The 20,264-nt window shown below is 40.9% G+C and overlaps 1 protein-coding gene across 1 annotated transcript in view; it reads right to left on the reverse strand.

Annotated features, from left to right (window-relative positions):
• The window catches only part of Cfap61 (cilia and flagella associated protein 61), a 266,015-nt gene that overhangs the window by 38,724 nt on the left and 207,027 nt on the right, over positions 1-20,264 (reverse strand). The window contains exons 23-24 of the mRNA XM_051183146.1: positions 17,411-17,502; positions 10,794-10,999 (exon numbers count right to left, since the gene is read on the reverse strand). Coding sequence (XP_051039103.1) covers positions 10,794-10,999; positions 17,411-17,502 — 298 coding nt within the window. The remainder of the gene's footprint in view (positions 1-10,793; positions 11,000-17,410; positions 17,503-20,264) is intronic.

Genomic DNA, 20,264 nt, shown 5'->3' on the forward strand with positions numbered 1-20,264 from the left:
AATGGCTCTGACCTGGCATCTGTGATTAGCAAGACTTCTTACCTCGTGGACAGAAAGCAAGAGAGGAAAAGGGGCCTTGGTCCCACTGCTCGAGAGCATGCCCCGCCATGACCCAAAGACCTCCCTTTAGGCCCCACCTCTTTTAAAACATAATTATTATTGTTATTATAATTATTATTAGTGTGTGTGAGAGAGACAGACAGAGAAGAGAGAAAGATATGGACGGATGGAGGGGTATGGATACTCATGACGTGAGATGGGTGTGGTAGTCAGTGAACCTATGGACTTGACACCTTCCCTACCTCTATAACTTTTCCAAGGACTCTGTGGCTTGAATCCAGGCCATCAGGCTTGCACTATCAGCAGTCTAACACTTTTACCTGTGGAGCCATCTCGTCAGCCACAGACATCACCCCCTAAAAGTTCTATCACCTCAATATCACCATCTGGGGAACAAACCATTAGCATCATCCGGGCCTTTCCAGACACAGATTATGGCAGAAGAACAGGAGAATGCTTTTGTTGGTAGAAAGAAACCAAGAAAATGGGGTGGTTAGTTAAGATTTTGAAAAGTCTGGGGAGATGGGCACCTGGAATTTGGTATTCAAGTTACTACCTAACACAGCACAAGGTTACTGAGTATAGAAAAGAGAGAAAGAAAGGAAGGAAGGAAGAAAGGAAGAGAAAAAGAAAGAAAAAGAGAGAAAGAAGGGAAGACAGCTTCCAGTCGTGAGAGCATGGCTCTGATTTTGGTCTAATAAATAATTGGGGGACTGAGTGAGCCCGTTGCTTCCCACTTTCCAGTTGCAAAGAGAGAGACAGCACAAGGTGGCTTTCCTAAGGGCATAACTTCTGGAGCCTGACAGTTCAAAAAGGTAATGGCAGCCTTTTAAAGGGCCTGCTCAGACTCCATTTAGAATATTGTGCACAGCAGCACTTACCCACTAAAAGTAGGCTGTGGAGTGTTCGGGAAGCGTGCAGGAGGATGGAGGTGCTCACGGGAGGAGAGGCCTTCGGGGCAGCTTTGAGAGCTGAGATGTTAAGATGTGAAAGGAGGTGATTTAATCAAGGCTATGAGTATCTGATGGGCTCCTACAATGAAGCTGGGGCAAGACCTATTCAGGCTGAGAGGACAATGGATGCCACAGACTGCTAATTAAGGCTAAGGGGCGGGGGATTCAGCAGGCATGACCTTTCTTTTGCAGGGTTGTCCATAAGTGAGGCTAAAAAAAAAAAAAAAAAAAAAAAGATGAGGTAGAGTTAAGAAAGCAGGAAAAAAAATGTGTATGCCTTGTTAAAGTCTGTGACAGGCCACATCTCAGCAAACTGCCTCAGCTAGCCCCCCCCCCAATCCTCCCACCTAGCATTCATTGTCCTTGAGGTTCCTGTTACCTCCAGGGTTCTGGGAAGGAGGAGTGGACCCAGTGGGGAAGAAGGTCCTGCTTACTGTAAGCCATCCAGGGACTTAGAAACCAGCAGGCTTGAGAGGGTGCCTGTGTGTACACGTGTGTGTGTGTGCGTGTGTGTGTGTGTGTGTGTGTGTGTGTGTGTACACTTATGAGTGTGTGTGCATATATGCGTGCACACCTGAGGTCTCGGCTATACAAATGCTTCAGTGAGAAGACTGGGAAAGAGAGCAGATTTCAGTGACTTATTGTAACTTTACAATGGTGGTTGATTTAGAAAGGAGCAACTGATTTTTAAAATACTGTCTATTATTTTTCCAAAGTAGTAAATCAATCAATCAATCAAAACCCGCCCCTCCGGTGGCACAGAGTGGTGAGTGAACGTATTCCCCTGTCCCAGTGCTGAATTAATTCTCTGCCTGTGTCTCTCTCTCTCACTCTCTCACCCAATGGATGAAACGGTTCTCTCTTACACTCCCACCAGTGGTGAATTGGTTATCCCTCTCCAGGACCATTGGTTGGTGTGTACTGGCACTGCAAGGTAGAAACAAAGACTACAATACAGACTCTGAGCCAGCCTGGGCTGCAGAACGTCCCCTGCCATGGTCCTGTGGCAGCTGTCACTCTAGTTGACTGCTCAGTTGCCACCCTGTGCTCCCACACAGCTCGAAGTGAGTCACCGCACTCGAGGCATGACAGCCTTACAGAGATCCCGAGGGCGTCTCTGAATTGGGAGATGAGCCGTTCTTGGTCCTAGGCTTACAGGAAAAACAGAGCAGTGGGTATTGTCAGCCCTGCCAGCAAGGGGGAAGGTGTCCTTGAGGTGGTGGATGGATGAACACAGAGGAAATACAGCTGGCTTAGAGTGAGATACATATCCGGTGCTGCCAAGGTCAGGAAAACAATTGGTAATCATATCTTGGCCAAAATCAGCTGAGCCATTCTCCCTGTTTGGAAAGGGCCAAGTCAGCCTGTCTGACAAGAGGCAGGGGGGACAGTGCTGGGCCAAGAATCAGCACCGAGACCTGGCAGTACTTTGTGGCACTTGAGAAGAATGTGGCCGCAGCTGCACGGGTACATGCCTGCTAAGGCATGGTGGGACCCTAAGGGCCCCACTTACACGTGTGGCCAGTGTCTTCCTGCCCCCTGCTTTTTCCTGACAGATGTCAATCGGCGTTGCCTGCTATCAAGTACTGTCCACTCTTATTTGGCCATCCTGAACATTCACTCTTAACCAATCAAATTAACTGTTATAATTATTACCATCACCAGATGACAGCTGTGCCCTGACTAGCCTCACATTCACCAGTGCTGTTTGAGGGTGAAACAAATCAGCTGGGGCTTTGAATTTGGTTACATGTGAAAACATTTCTTTTCTTTTCCACATTAGCATCTCATTTACCACTGAATAAATTTTGTTTTAAACTGTAAAGAAGATTCCCTTGGGACACAGATGTTTCAAGTATAGCAGACTGACAGTTTCTCTATGGATGAGCTAAGAAGAAAATGAATTTATTTTTTAAATACCCGTGTTTTGACCCCCCCTCCCAGTGACAGGTAAGTGAATTCCACAAAATTAATAAATGAGAAACACCTACAGTAGATGATGTCATTGCTATTATGACCACAGAACATTCTATCCAGACACTATAGGGTACATAGTAACCCATGGAACTCTCTCCACAGTAATTCAAGTTCTAGGACACAAAATATCTAAAATTTTAAAAAATACGGAAATTCAAACAATTTCTCATCTTTCACCCTAGTGCAATAGGATACAAGTCGAAATCAATAGCAGGAGAAGCTGCAGAAGAAACCACTAACTCACAGATTGGACACTACACCACTGGATGCTGAATGAGGTCATCAAATAAATCAGGAAGGGACTTCTAAAATTCCTAGAATTGAATAAAAATGAAAACACAACATAACAAAAACCCCGGGATACAATGCAAGCAATTCTAACCTGGTGGTGGTAGCCACAAGTATTTATGCTAACAAGTCAGAGCGATTGCAGATAAACAAAAATGCATCTTAGGCCTTGGAAAAACAAGAACAAGCTAAACCCCAAATCAGCAGTTGGAAATAAACATGATCAAGTAGGAAACGAATGAACTGGAAACAACAAAAGTAGGAAGACTCAATGAAGGAAACAGCTGGTGATCTGGAAAGATAACACAAGCTTGACAAATCTATACCTAAAATTAGCCAAAAGAGGGAAGACACAAATGAACAAGTTAGAGCTGAAAAAAGAGACTTCACTGCTATGTCCATTACATGGGGACACCGAGGCAATGAAGAACAATGAAAAAAGATACACAGAAAAGTGGGTTGGGTACACTGGGCTCTCTGATGGAGAAACCTCAGCACCCCAGAGCTCAGTGTATTTACTATACAGAACTGAACAGGAAGGTGGGGTTACCTCATACAGATAAACAAGCAGTTAGGGTTTATGGCAGACAGCTAAAGCAGGTTACTGCTTACAGATAAAGAAGAAGGCAGGGTTAATGGTGGACAGCTGAATCAAGGAGGTAGGTTCAGCTAATCTCAGTAGGAGCAGGTTCTGTAGAGGAGCAGTCTTCAGATTATAACATCCAGGAGGTGGTCGGGAGGGAAGTATTTTTTTTTTTTCACACACTATCAACATTCACACGTGGACTAGCAGGAAAAGCTTTGCCATTTCCTTTTGAGTCTCACTCCCCGGGAGAAGGCTTCCTTGTAGCTCTGTTGGCCTATGTCAACAGCACACATTGACTCAGGACTTCACTCAGGGCTTTCTCTGCCTTCTAAACGTTACAACAAAAAACAATGACATTCAGAAAATTGGTAGACTGTATCTTTAAACTTATATTCTATTAAACTGGAAGAATACTTTAAAAATGGATAAAGTTCTAAATGCATATGACCTTAGTTATGGCTTCTATTGCTGTGAAGAGACACCATGACCATGGCAACTTTTACAAAGGAAAACGTTTAATTGGGTGGCTTATATTTTCAGAGGTTTAGTCCATTATCGTCATGGCAGAACACAGGGGTGTGCAGACAGACATGGTGATGGAGAGACAGCTGAGAATTCTTCATCTTGCAGGCAACAGGAAGTGAACTGAGACACTGGGCAGTATCTTGAGCATATATGAGACTTTAAAGTCTGCCTCTACAGTGACACACTTCCTCCAATAAGACTATACCTATTCCAACTAGGCCACACCTCCTAAAAGTTACACTGTCTTTGGGGATCATTTTCTTTCAAACCACCACACCTACAAAAATTTAAATAATGTGAGCAAACAGTTTTTACACATCTATAATAAGCAACAAGATTAAAAGAGCAATACAAAGTTTTTTCAGCTAAAAATGCCCAGGCCTTTACTGTTAAGTTCTACTAGAACCTTTAAATAAGAAATACCACTAATGCTACTCAGGCTATTTCATAAAACAGAAACAGAAGTAACACTACAAAATCTTCTTACCTGGACTGTATTACTCTGACACCAAAACCCACTTAAAATATCCAACAACAAAACATAGGCCAAGTTCTCTGGTGAACAAAGATGCAAACATTCTCAATAAAATCTTTGTAAATCAAATCTAGCAATGCATCAAAAGATCATGCACCATGATCAAGTTGTCCTCATTCCAGACATGCAGGGATGGTTCAACAATCATAATAAAGAAACCAAACAAAAAACATTTACAAATCAATAAATGTAACACATCACATAAATGGACTCAGGAAAGAAATCACATTTTCATGTCAATAGACAAAGAAAAATCTTTAGAAAAATATCAACATCCCATCATGATGAAAGCCATGAAGAAACTAGAAATAGAAGAAATGTATCTCAACATAATCAGGCTTTACACCACAAGTCTATAATCAACACTGCCTAAATGGGGGAAAGCACAAAGCATTTCCACTAAGATTGTGAACAGAACAAGAGTATCCATTTCCTCCACTATTATTCAATATAGTGCTCAAAGTACTAATTAGAGAAAATAGGACAAGAGAAGGAAATAAAAGGAAAACAAATAGGAAAGGAAGATGTCAAAGCATCCATTTGTAAATATGATTCAACATTAGAGATTCTAAAGACCCCATCAGAAAGTTCTTAGATCTGATAAATGCTGTCAGAAAAATTGCAAAATAAAAAAATTAATAAAGCACAACTGGTAGCTTTTCCATATACAATCAACAGACACGCCGAGAAAAACCCAGGAAGATAATAACCACATTCACAACTGCCTCACATTAAAAAATAACCAACAAGATTCTTAGAATCAACCTATCCAAGTAAGTGAAAGACTCTACACTGAAAACTTTCAAACACCAAAGAAAGAATTGAAGATTACATTAGAAAATGGAGAGACCTCCCTTTATCATGGATTGCTTAGACCTAATATTGTGAAAATAGTCAAGAGCAATCTACAAATTCAATGAAACCATCATCAACATTTTCAATGACATTTTTAAATATGGATATTAAAAAGATAAACCTTAAAACTCATGGCAGTAAAAAGACCCTGGAGAGGAAAACAATCTCTAACAATAAGAATGTTAGAGGTATCCCATATCTGATTTCAAGTTATACTAGAGACACACAGTAAGAAAAATAGCATGGTACTCATCCATGGCCAGACTCTATCTTTCACCCTGTATGAAAATCAACTCCAAATGGACTGAAGGCTTTAATGTAACAAAGAGAGAAGACACTTCAAGATACAGACACGGGCAAGGACTAGGACTCCAGTTGCTCATGAGACAATGTCAACACCTAACAAGTGGAACCTCATGAAATTTAAAGTCTGCACATCAAAGTAAACAATTAATGTAGTTTAGAGACAGGAAATTGGATGGGGGTAAAATCTTTGTAACCTACATATCTACTGAAGATTAATATCTAGAATTTACAAAGAACTAGAAAACATAAACAACAAGAAACAAAGCAACTCAATAAATGTTAATAAAATGAACAATTTAGTTCTCCAATGGTAAAATGCAAATGATCAATAAACATATGAAAAAACGGTCACACTAGCCAACAGAAGAATGCAAATTAAAGTAACACTTTACCCAACCAGAATGGCATTCTTTCAGACAATAAATGCTGACAACGCTGTAGACAAAAGAGAATTCACACCATCATTGGCCTTGTTGGTCTAGCTATAATGGAAGCCAGTACAGAGGTTTTTCTACAATATGACTCCAATACTAATACTCCTGGGTATTTACCCAAAGGAATATAAGACAGCATATCAGTCAAGTCTAAAAACTTTTGAAAAAGGGAAAACCTATGATAAAAGAATTTGATAGTTTATAAAAAGAGGGATTATCTTTGAAAGCATTAGGAAACTTTTCTGATATGTAAAACATTTCTAGAATTAAGCACTCCTTTTGGAAGAAAGCAAGAATCTATTTGTAATTTTTTTAAATGCAGATTTGGGACAGAGGGCGTGCTTGATATGTACAAGACCATAGGGTTCAATCTGTTGTGTGTGCACACTTGAAAGTGTGTGTGCGCGCGCACACACACACACACACTCACACACACCTTAGAAACACAGTCTTCAGAAGGATCCTTTGCTCAATAAAGGACACAAACAATATGGAAAATGTCATACATTTAATAATGAACACATTATAAGATAGGAATGAGCCAAAGGTGGCAACCCTAACTACTACTCCTCAGTAATTTAGGCTACATATCTTAGCCTGTGTAGTAGGACAAGAAAAACAAACAGAATTTGTGATCAGATAAGAATTGACATTATTTGCAAAGAATACAATCTTATCTATGTGGAAAACTTAAAAGGATTTGTAGGTGACTTTTTTCTTTAAATTTCTTTAAATGACTGAAGGACTTCAGCAAATTTGCAGGACACAGAACTACAAAAAAAAAAAAAAAAAAATTAGGGAATCCCTCTATACCAGCAACAATCAACAAGAGTGATGCTCTGAATTTAATTAATTAATCATTATGAAAGAGAGAACACAAGAGCATGCAAGCATGCATGAGCAGGTGGGTGTGTGTCATAGTGCAGGGTGGAGGTCAGAGAACACTGTAGAATTTATTCTCTCCTACCTTTATGCAGTTTCCATGGATCGAACTCAGGTCATCAGGCTTGCACAGTGAGCGCTTTACTCATTGGGCCATTTCATCAACCCAAATAAAATGGTGTTTATAGCAACAATAAAATTATACAACACCTTGGGATGATGTCAGACAAAAAAATGGGCATGTCATTTATGAAGACAATTATAAAATTTTATTTTGCCATGAAAGATTATCTAAATAAATTGATACTTACCTTATGTTATAAAGTTATAATCAATATCAAAAGGGTCAGTCCTTGCCTAATTAAGCAAGGATTTAATTCACTGTTCATCAAATCCTATGAATATTTTCATAGAACACGATGTGTTTATTATAAAACTTTTGGAAGAGCAAAGGAACAAAAATATCCAGGAGATCCTTGAAGAAGGTATTGAGAGATTGCATTAAATTAAGAATATATATTAATTGCCATTATATAAAAAAGAGTGGTTTCAAAGCAATACAAGAAACAGTCAAAATATGTGACTAACACAAATTTGCAACCAGAGTATATCAGCCCTCTGGGGGTATTTTTAAGAATGGTCCACAAGGTACTATCATAGGTGTCCTATCAACAAATAAAAAGACACTTAGCTGCATCAGTCATCAGAGAAGAACGAAGAAAGTCCACAAGGTATATTTGTATATGACCAAACTGGTCTAATTTTAAAGTCTGAACATTCCCAATGTATGATGGATGGACAGGAACTCTCACTGCAAGGTTGTGTAGACAAGCATGACTACACATGCCAAGACTACACATTTACAGGGCTGTGACACTCTTAGAGAGATTCTGTACATGAAGTATGTTCTTGGTGGCCACGGAACTCTTTGTAACAGCATACAGAACTTAAGACAACAACCAGAAGGAAAATCCGTGAATGAATAGTGACACAGTTAGCACACCACACCTTCTTCTCAAAAGGAGGCAAACAAATTAATATTATTTAGGAAATTATTTATATATAAACATATAATATATAGATAGATATATAAGCATGCACTTACACAGATGCACGCACACACGCATGCACACACACTGCATACATGTATGAGATAACGGTTGGCAAACTACAACCATTGGATCAAATCCAGTCAGTGTCTACTGTGGAATATGATGCTTCATTAGGCCATGCTGTGTCCATTTGCTTATGCTCAAATGTCATTTGAAGTTGAAGGTGCTTTCTCATTTTAAAAGCAAAGTTGAGAACTTCTGACAAAGACTGTATCTGTTCCTATATCAAAAAGTTCCACAGGAAACAAAATGACTAACTCTGCCTGGCAGAGTGCACACCTTTAATCCCAGCACTTGGGAGGCAGAGACAGGTGGCTTTCTGTGAGTTCGAGGCCAGCCTGATCTACAGAGCGAGTTCCAGGACAACCTCTAAAGCAATACAGAGAAACTCTGCCTCAAAAAACCAATAAAGAAAGGAAAAAAGAAAAGAAAAGACAAGACAAGACTAACCCTAACTTTAAAATGGTGTCTGCCTTCCAAAATGATAGTCTTAGTATGGCTTAGTATGACCAGAGAGGGGAATGCCTTGTGGCAGACACACAGGTTTCCAGTATTATTTTCACTTCAAGCATACATGAATGTCTCACATACCTTTTTTTGCTTGCATGACACTTTCTGTAATTTAAAATTTTTAGGATGGAAGGCTTATGATATGGGCAGGCACTCAAATCCTGTTTTATAGACTGTGTTAGGTATTGGATCTGACCATCTTGTTTTACACAGACAAAAAAAGTTCTCCCCACCTTCCTATAAGGCAGCTGCATTCAGAAGTGGCTTTGTACTATAAAATGACATGTCTTCCTCAAGGCATCCTAAATAATTTGAAACTTATACTTTGCTATGATATTGGGGCCAATAGCAAAGATGACAACTTTTACCAAACTGATCTAAGATTTGATTCATTTTCCATCAAGTCCAATGGAATTTTTTTTCATGGAACTTGACATGCCTATAATAAAACCTGCTATAAAGTTTTTATTCTATAAGTCTTTCACTTGCTTGGTTACAGGTATCATGTATATATATAGGCTACTGTGAAAAATAGTTTCCCTGATTTCTAACTTACTCTATCATTTGTATATTGGAAGGCTACTGATTTTTACATATTAATTTTGTATTCTGCCTCTTTACTAAAAGTGTTTATCAGCTGCAGAATTGTCCTGGTGGAGTTTTTATGGTCATTTATGTATTCAATGTTATCATCTGCAAATAAAAATAATTTGACTTCTTCTTTTCCTATTTTCCCCTCGACCCCCTTCAGTTTCCGTATTACTCTATCTAAAATTTCAAGTACTATATGGGATGGGTATGGAGAGAGTGAACATTCTTATCTTCTTACTGATTTTAGTGGGAATGCCTTGAGTTTCTCTCCATTTAGGTTGATGTTGGCTGTGGGCTTGCTGTAAATCACTTTTGATATGAAGAGGTGTTGGATTTTGTCATAGGCCTTTTCTGCATCTAATGAGATGATCATGATGTTTTTGTCTTTCAGTCTAGTTATGTGATTACATTTATCAGTTTACATACGTTGAACCATCTATGCATCTCGTGGATGAAGCCTATTTGATCATGATGGATGATCTTTTTGATGTGTTCTTGGATTCAGTTTGTAAGTATTTTATTGAGAATTTTTGCATCTATGTTCATAAAGGATATTGGTCTGTAATCTTCTTTCTTTGTTGTTGTTGTTGTTGTTGTGTGTGTAATTTAGCTATCAGTGTAACTGTGTAAAAGAGCTGTGTAACCTTGTAACTGTGTAAAATTGTAAAAGGGCTGAAAAAGGCTACAGTGTGGCTTGCCAGGGCAGAAATCTTCTCACTGATATCCCTCATAAACAGTCATCCACATGCTGGAAGGAGAAAGGCTAGGATGGTAAGCAGCCTGTCTAGTGGTTACAGAATTCCTAATGGGACCAGGTTCTTCCACATCCTGACCTTCAACCTTTCTTTTAGGGTCAGACTGCTGCTCTTAGCAGCCCCATGTGGAAAGGGACTGGAGTATCATCTCACCTCGCACTTTCATTACATCAACATCATGTGTTGTTGCCTCTGAGGTTCAGGTCCAGGCCCGGTGTGGACACATTCATGTACTTCCTCATGTGAACCTTTGCTCCCCAGCCAATGGCTGATATTCATTATTCTGTGACAAAGCAATCTCAGCCGCTCCAGCCTCTCAATAATTCTTATTCCACTCCCTGTTGCATCATGACACACATCCCTCCCGCATGAAACGTCACATATAACCATATGTACCCACAGTGAAAGGCAATGTCCAGCTTACCTGTAGAGATCTGGAATCAGCTTGTCATCAAAACGAGTACACAGGTTGTTGAGGACTTGCTCATGCTGTCCAAACAAGCGGATGTAGTTGGAGACTGGGAAAGGCTCCTTTGAGAGGCATGTGATGGCCTCCACCAACTTATATTTGTTAATGTACAGCCGGAAGTATGTGCCGTCTCTCACATTCCCTGTTATTATTTCTGAACCCTGGATGAGAAGGAGAAATGGATCATGAAAACAGTATTCAAAACGTTCCTCAACTTTGGGAACTTTATTTTAGCAATGTTTTAAAGTTTTCACGTGTAATAGGCAAGTTCTATATTGTTGCAAATAACAGCTATTGACCAAACACAAAGGAAGACAACGATGCATCAGAAATGACATTTTTCCATGACAAACTGTTCCTTAGCACATTTTAAATTGTTATTGCATTGTTCCATGCTTTTAAATTAGTTGCTAGGTGACAAGCAACTCTAGAGCTCAATATCTCACCCAGTAAAGGAACTGGGTTCCTTTTCTATGATGTCTTTGAAGTATAACATTTCACAGAACCATTTTGGGAACCATTTTAAAAACAATATCCTGGTCAAGGTAAACATGATGAATTCTATTTCTTTTAAAGAATACTTAGAAACAAATAGAAGGTGAAAACCTAGTGGTTAGGCTTGGGAAGGAGAGTAGGTAATGGCAGTCTAGTAACTCAGTTCCCAGGAGGAAGGTCTCAAGTCACAACATACACCCATATAGTCTGTGGATGACCTTTCAGTTTGTGAGTTGTTCAAGGATGTGTATTTTGCCTCTTGGAAACTGATTTAAACTACCACATGAACCAGATGATGAGGAAAGGTTCTGCTGTAATCCTATGTTGTGATTACTTTTCTATTTCAGCCCTGATGGCTACTGACCCCTCACTGGAGCTCCGTTCCTGTTGGCCTCAGTAGACAAACAGGCAGTGTTAGTAGAGACTGAACTTTTACTTTGTCCCAAGACTCTGGATTTAGTTCACTATAACACCAATAACATTTTTCTGAGTGCACAGAGTTAAGCTTTCACTCTGAACTTGAATGTGGCATTTAGAAAGCTACAGCAGATTCAACTCATTTTAATCCCAAACATTGACTTAGTCCTGGATCCACTTGAGGGCTTTATCTAAACAGTGACACATGGTGTGATGGCTAGTGTGGCTGTCAACTTACCAGGATCTGGACCCACAAGCCTCCAGGCACACCTGTGAGGGATCACTTTCAATAGGTTAGCCTCTAGGCATCCAGAGGAATCACCTTGAACAGGTTATATGAGGTGCTAATACCCACCCTAAAGTAGGCAGCCCTAGGCCCTGGGCTCAGGTCCTGGAATGCACAGAAAGAAGGTGAACAGAACAAGAGTACTAAGTGTTCTCTGCTTCCTGGCTGGGGACACAGTGTGAGCAGTTGCCTAAGTTCCTGCCAGAAAGACTCCTCTACCATGATGGATTACCTCTGAACTTTGACCCAAGATAAACCCTTTCTCCCTTTCATCAGAGCATTTTATCACAGCAGCAGGAAAAGCAACTAAGCCACAAAGTTTAACTACATAGCTAAATTGAAGCAAATGAGGTATTGTGGGGTCACATGGTACAGCCGTGGGGAGGACAGAGCCAACACCAGGAAATACATCTGGAGACAAGACTCTACGACAGCGTCGAGACAATGATGGACTGGGTATTTGGAGGATGGGGATGACAGCGGCCTTAACATTAGAAAGAAGCTATGCAATGATGCTTCATAGAGGAGGCTGGTGGTTCAGTGTAAACACATTCATGCTAATAAACTACATCCACAGCACGTGTTCTATTTTGAAAATGTGGTACCATCATTAAAATTAAAAGGTGTGTGTGTGTGTACTTGTGTGTGTACATGCACGCATGGGAGGGTGTGCATGTGTGCATGATTGCAGGTGCATGTGGAGGCAAAAAAAATCAACTTCATATATTCTTCAGGAGACACCTGTGTTGTTTCTCATAATAGAGTCTCTCATTGGCCTGGAGCTTTCAGACTGGGCCAGGCTGTCTGGAACTCTCCTGTCTTAGCCTCTGGCTTTCAGCTAATAATGAGCAAGTGCCAACAGCCCATCATTGTTCCTGGAGTGCAGGTAAAGACTTCAGAAAGAGCCAGTTTGAGCCTATGTCACAGGACACCTTTGCTCAGTCACCCTTTACACTCACTGCCACATTTCTCTAGCCTCTCCTGCTCCTAGGAGTTTGTCATTAAGGTGTGCTGCCTCCAGTCACAACTTTCAGTCCCATGTGGGCATGTGACATCAACTTCACTTGGACAGCTTGGAATATGAAGCACTATTGTAGAGCTGGAGTACACATGGGTACGCAGAGGTGACCTCTGCTATGTACCTTTCCCAGATAAAATGCAGACCATCTGAGTTTGTCATCAGGGGTTTTAGAGTTAAGCCTCCTGACCCCTTGGCAGAAAGGGATAATTTCAGGAGGAAACTGGGAAACCACAAGCAAGTGAATGTTGAGTGAGAGGTCACTCCTCAGTAGAAACAGCGCTAGAAGTACTCCCAGTAAAGCTGCTTGGGAGTCCCCCACAGGAGCTCTGCTGTAATGTTGGCTACCAGCTTTCCTCCTGGGCTCACTGGAGAGCAGGGACAGTAATCCCACAGGGCCTGGGCAGCTGCCTCCTCCTCCTCTCCCTCCTCCTTTATGTTTGTTTAGGGGACCCAGACACCAAAGAGACTAAACTTGTGAGCTACTCAGATGGGTAATGAGAAGATGGCTTTGCAAGGAGTTTTATTCCCTAACCCGCATTCAGTTATTGAGGCCTCCTTTGTGTTCAGGATTCTATACCCTAGACTGGGCACTTCAAAGTCGGGGGCACTGTTAGTTACTACAGCAGTGGGGATGTGACTAACTGCCAAGGAAATCTGGTGGCTTGCTGGTCAGGGGCCAACCAGAGTCTGAGCAGGACACACCACCCAGTGACAACCTGTTGCATGAGGATGGTAGCCTTAAGATTGCTTCCCAATGACATGGTTTGCCTTATTGTTTTAATAACTGAATCTCCCAGGTGTCACACAAAGCTAAGCACGCCTGCTACACAGTGACAAGGACTTGAAAAGGCTATTCAGTCAACAGCCACTCTAGAGAAAGTAACAGGGAGGTCTTGCTGATGAGGGGGTCTTAGCTATGGTAGGCAAGTTGTGTCAATTTTAATGAGCTTTGGCACTGTCTCAGCATGGCTGGGAGCGGGGTGGAACAGTCTGGAAACTTGGAGTGCACTGAAATATTGCACATCAATATTAAAAGGAATTCACATGCAAACTGGCTTCTTGGCCCCAGATTACCATTTAGTGCCGGCCATTCCTATTGATACTTGCTGCACTGATTTTTTTTTTCTTTCCTGATTTCATAGGCTAGAAAATCGATCTGGAATTTATGCCAAATGGAAGTCATGGGATTAATCAGCCTCAGTGTTAGAGAAACCAAGTCCCCAGCTCTCATGACAAACACATGATTTAAAATTTAATAGTATCCAAGGCAGAATTTGTTGTGACAAATTTCTTTACTTTGTGGTACACAAGCCAACCAAGCATGTGGCCAGACCTGCAAATCAGCTCATTCTGGAGGCGTCTCAGGTCTTTTTTTCCTTTTTGTTGGCTTATTGTATAAAGAGCTCATGGATTACTGAAGTGGCTTCTAATTTCACTATTCCACTCGCGGAGAACTAGGAAAGTCTAAGATTGGTCTGGACCATATCTATTGTAAGACTGATAATTCAGTTTTCCTGGGAGGAAATACTGTTCAGTGGGCTACACTCTTGACCAGCTGCCTATATTTGGGTGACTGCCTGACCATTTTGGAAACAATTGGGTATAAATTAATTCCCACTCCAAGACTGCCAGGGAGCCATCATATGTATGTATGTATGTATGTATATACACACACATATATATATATTTTCCTTAAAAATAAAATGAAAAAAATCTGCTTAGATCTCCTGTACTAATTAAGAAGGAAGGCCACCTGGCAAATGGTTAATTAAAGCAGGGGTCCTGTTCAAGCACTGTCATAGCACCAGCCAAGGAATCTATCTAAGTTGCACTGTTATTAGAATTCTCATTATCTAAAAGCCCTTCTGTCTCTTCTAACTTGAAGCACAGAGCACAGAGCTGAGGTAGACAGGCTCTGGTTTGGTCTTAATCCAGCCCAAGGTTTCCCAACTCCTGTATGGATTAGGTGCATGTTGTTTCTCTACAGTGGCAAAACAAAACAAAACAAAAACAACAAAAAAGGCAGACTCTGAGCACCTTACATACCAGACACCTGAGACAATGTGGAGGCTGGGCGAGATTGTGTTTGACTGCCCTGAGGTAGGAGATTGCAAGTTTGAAGCCAACCCTTAAGCTAGATAGTGAGACAAACAACAAATAGATACCACCCCCCAGTGAGAGAGGCCAAAGAAAATTAGAAAAAAGGAGAAGAAAATATAATATCTGTCTTTCCCCCAGAAGAAGGCAGTTTCATTATTACATGGAAGCAGAATTTACAAGAATTCACACCACTGACTGGCCACCTGTTTTGCTCCAAGCAGTATAAATGAGCAGTAATAATTTGCTCTGTACAAATGGTCAATAATAACTCCAGGAATGAAGACAAGTGGAATGACTTATTCAAAGCCCATGAGATGCAAATGGAAGAGCTGAGATTCAGGTTCTTGAATGTCTAGTGACATTCTGAGTCCTCCCTTTTCTGATAGCTTTGCAGGGTTTTTCTAGTATATTTGACTTATACCCCCGATTGACCAGAACCCCCCACGTGGCTAGCCCTCCTTCTGAGAAAAACCTGAGAAATACCCTTATGTTAAGTTGGTCATGTCAGTAACTCTTAAAAATGTTCAGATGGTGATGGGAACAGAGGCTTTGCTCCAGTAAGGGAATATCAAGTGTGACACGCAAGAAAGTGAGTCACCATTTGCTAAGAACCCAGTCTGGGACCATCTGTCAGAAGAGCTTCCTTGAGGAACTCTCCAACTGACCAGCTGATGAGAAGCCCCACCCACAGCTCCCACCTCTCCCAGGTGGCCTTTCTATGTAAATCATGGAGGGGAGGAAAACTGTTGGGCCTGGTGGCCACTCCTGATCCAAAGAATCTGCTTTCTCAGGTGTCACAAAGGCAGATGTCCGTAGTGTGGTGGTATATCAAAAGGTAACAACTATGGCTTACTGATCTTCAGTAGGTAAATGGATAAATAAACTGTGTTTCACCTAGACAATGGGATATCATATTCTACTAGCTGAAACAAGCTAATCTCAAAGGCCACTTCCTGCGGTTCCAGTTATGTGATTCGATAGTTAACCTTGATTGTCAATTTGGTGGGGTTTAAAATCAGCACAGAAACAAAGCACTGGGCATGTCTGGGAGGGAGCGTCTACATTAGGCTGATTGGGGAAGACCCACGCTAAACATGGGGAGGCAGCATTTCAGGGGCTGGGGCCCTGTACTGTATACAAAGGAGAAAGCCAGTCAAGCATGAGCATCTCCTCTCTGCTTTCTCACTGTGCATGCAACGTGACTACTGCCTCAAGCTCTTGCCTTCCCTGTCCTGAGGACTGTGTCCTCAAACTGTGGGCCCAAATAAACCCTTCCTTTCATAAGCTGCTTACTGTTAGGTGTTTTAGCCTACTAAAACCCACTCTGTGTCTTTTCTTTATTGTCTCCAAAGCTGTCATATGTACTAATTACTCTTCTTATCACTGTGACCAGAGCGGGTTTTAGTAGGCTAATTACTATTCTTATCACTGTGATGGTGGATGAGCTGTCAAGAGCCTCTGGAATGTATTATACCCAGACTGGATCCCAATGAAAGTTATGGGGTATGCTGGTGGCGATGTGCTGATGAAGGCCGCCAGTCCTGATGACTGGGTCACTTTGCTAGGGAATGTAAATAGTTGTGGCTGGTGACTATGCCATGAGGGACGAGGAATAAGGAGTATCTAGAACATCTCTGTAACTTTTCTTGAGTTTGTTATAAAATTAAAACTACTTTTAAAAAGCCTATCAAAGAAAACATATAGTAAAGCAACACTAAATTTGATTATCTCATGATCTGTGGGAGTTAGAGACTGGGGGTGGCTCAACTGGGAATTCAAGATCTCACAGGCATTCAGTCAAGATCTTTGCAGGAGCAACAGCCATCCAAAAGCTTGAATGATACTAGAGGACCTCCTTCTAAGGCAGGTAACTCAAACAGCTGGTTTAGGCATTATTTACCATACAGACCTCACCAAAGGGCTGCCTGGGAAAACTTTCACTATGGCAGCTGATTATCTGCAAAGGGACAAGGTGAAATTATAATATTGTTGTGATGTTGATACAGCATTGAAAACAACAGACTATCATCTCCACAACATCCTGCAGGCTACACCAGTCAGCTCTGCTCCCATTGGGCATGGACCACATGATGGTGTGAGGAGCAAAGACTCTAGGGGCCATTTTAAATGTTGACATGCATAGTGAGAGCATGACTTGTGAACCAATGGCTTTGAGTCAAAAATTTTACATTCCCATAAATCTAAATATTATGACCAGAAGTAAAGTAAAACTCAAGATCGATCAACACTTACAAAATCAGGCTGTGACCTTTGAACATCCAAGGGACTTGGGATGGCAGGTTTGGCAATATGCAGATAATAATAAGACCCAGGAAGGATGCCACCTAGAGGAAATGACAGGTATCCACATCAGAAATGAACTATTAGTTTATATTTCATCAAAGGACGAACAGACTACAATGTGTCCGCTCATGAAACTCCAGCAAAAGTATGGCCAATTAGGAAGGAAAGCCCTGGGGTGGTTGAACTTTATTTAATGGAATCAATATGATGGAACTAGTGTACCAAATAATATAGCCACCCATGCAAGATGTGCAAAGATGTACCCCACTGATTTCTCACACCTCCCTGTACTCTAACTGGGAGAATGAAGTTTCTGTCTTTCCATTTGTCTGTCACTAACTCACCACCACCTAACAAGACCAAGAGCTCCAGAATGTTACCATAGCGTTCCTACTTCCCATACTCTTCCAAATAACCAAAACATTAAAAACCACATTTTATATGAAAAATTAACAAAGCCCCTTGCTTAATGCCTTAGAAAATAATTATTATAATAAAGTCCTTAATATTTTGAAGATAATCTGACCAAGCTGTAGTCTTTGAGGCCCCTCTGTTCTCTTACCTGCCTGAGGTCACTTCCTAAAGTCCTACCCAGAAGAGAGGACCAGGACCTCCCTAAAACATCTCCTTTGAGAGAGGAAGGCAGGAGTGGAATGTGGGCTTTGGTATTCTTGGCCTGGTGTTCCATTTACTAGATCAGGTTTCATAAATATCTTCAGGCCTTATGCATGCATGCTCTACAGGTTAGTAGTCTGTGAACCTCCCAGAACTGAACATCAAATTCTGTAATATGTGTGTTTTCCTGGTGGGATGATCCATAAACATTTTAAAACACAGTTTTAAAATAGCCCTTCTCTCTTTGTCTTTTCCTCCCAACATAAAAATTCCTGTCTTCCTCTTCCATGGGCAGCCAGAGGTGACCTATGAAAACCCTATAAAATCAGGCAGATCAAAATCATTTTGGAATACCCATGAAACTACCCAGGCCACCAAAGGTATGCAAATTCTAAAAGCCACCACGTATCTGAATAATGTCATCTTGAAGGAACAATGTGCAATATAATGGTAGAGTTGGTAGATGTACCTGTTGCGGAATACTATTGTAAGATGTGTTACATTTGTTTATGTTATGGAACATTTGTTTAATGATGCAAAGATGCGTTCTATTCTTTTATGTTGCATTTGTTTAATTCTGTGAAGCTGTGTTACTTTGCCTGTCTAAAACACCTGATTTGTCTAATAGAAAGCTCAAAGGCCAATGGTAAGGCAGGAGAAAGGATAGGCAGGGCTGGCAGGTAGAGAGAATAAATAGGAGGAGAAATCTGGGGAGAAGAAGTTCAAGGAGAGAGAAAAGAAGGGACATGGAATAAGAAGGAAAGGAAAGGTATACAGACTCTGGGTAAAATCCCAGAGTCAAAAGTTATATGGAACAATTTAAATTAAGAAAAGCTGACAAGAAGAAAACCAAGCTAAGGCCAGGCATTCATAAGAAAGAATAAAACTCCATATGGTTTATTTGGGAGCTGGATGGTGGGCCTCCAAAAGAGCCAAAGAGTAAAAAGTCACCAACTACCTGTGCCCAAATAAAATACTAGGGCTGGACATGAGGTTGATGGCCTCCAAAGAGAGCTGAATTCCTTCTGTACATTATTAAAGCTGCAGAGAGTAATGCTGAACTTAAACAGGTTAGATTTAGATTTCTAGTCATTGACTGTATCCAAGTCAACAAGACATTTCCAACCTAAGACATGTCTATGAACTTGTAGAGCTCATGGTTGCATTAACCTATACATGAGCTCCTCTTTCCACATGGAAATGATCGCCATTGAAAAGGAACAAATTGTTTCTAAGCAGGAAGAGAAGAAGGTTGTACAGAAGAAAAAGATATTGCTGAAGAAAATAGAGAAACAAAAGCTTGAGGTGAAGGAATAAGTTAAGCATGAAATAAATAAAAAAAATAATCTGTCTTACATAAAATCATCTTCCTAGGGCTCACCAAGGCTTAGGGAGTGAAAATGGGCTATTTCACAGCTCTGTAAAAGGCTGCGTCTAACCATGAAGACAATGGGCTACAGAGGCTAGAGAGGTGATGCATGATAAAGAACATGCCGAGGAAGGGGGTTTGGTTGCTAGCACCCCTATGGTGACTAACAATTGCCTATAACTCCAGTTCCATGGTATTCCATGCCCTCTCTGGGCCTCCACAGGCACTACACAAGGTGGTGAACAGCACCTGAGGGCAGCACAATCACACACAGAAAAATAACAAAGAAGTAAATGTAATGTTTAAAGACAGAAGGCTAAGGGAAGGGCTGCCTGGAAGGGTCTCTTCAACTATAAACTTATAGCAAGGATGGGAATTTAGGACAAGATGTGGTGGCATAAATTTATGATATATTAAAGCTTGCCTGAGGATTCAGAAAGCAAAGTGAGCCTCAAGCTATACAGATTAGGCAGTGGTGGGTACACACCTTTAATGCCAGGACTCAGAAGACAAAAGCAGATGGATCTTTTTGAATTCAAAGTCAGTCTGGTCTACAGCCAAAGATACACAGAAAAACCCTGTCTCAGAAAAACAAAAAGTATAAAGTTAAAATAAAAGAAATAGAGCAAACAACAACAACAAAAGCCATGTAAAGATGGAAAGTTCACAAAGAGTCTGGATACTGTATGTTATTGTGCTGTCTTTGAATTGTTTGACTGCTGAGGAAGGAGCAATGGCTGCTAAAACACACTTGATTAGAAACGCTGCTGGATTAATCCAACCTATATATTTGAAAAGGCCTTGATTCCAAAATTTAAG

The sequence above is a fragment of the Phodopus roborovskii genome, unplaced genomic scaffold, assembly GCF_943737965.1.
Source record: "Phodopus roborovskii unplaced genomic scaffold, PHOROB, whole genome shotgun sequence".
Taxonomy (NCBI): domain Eukaryota; kingdom Metazoa; phylum Chordata; class Mammalia; order Rodentia; family Cricetidae; genus Phodopus; species Phodopus roborovskii.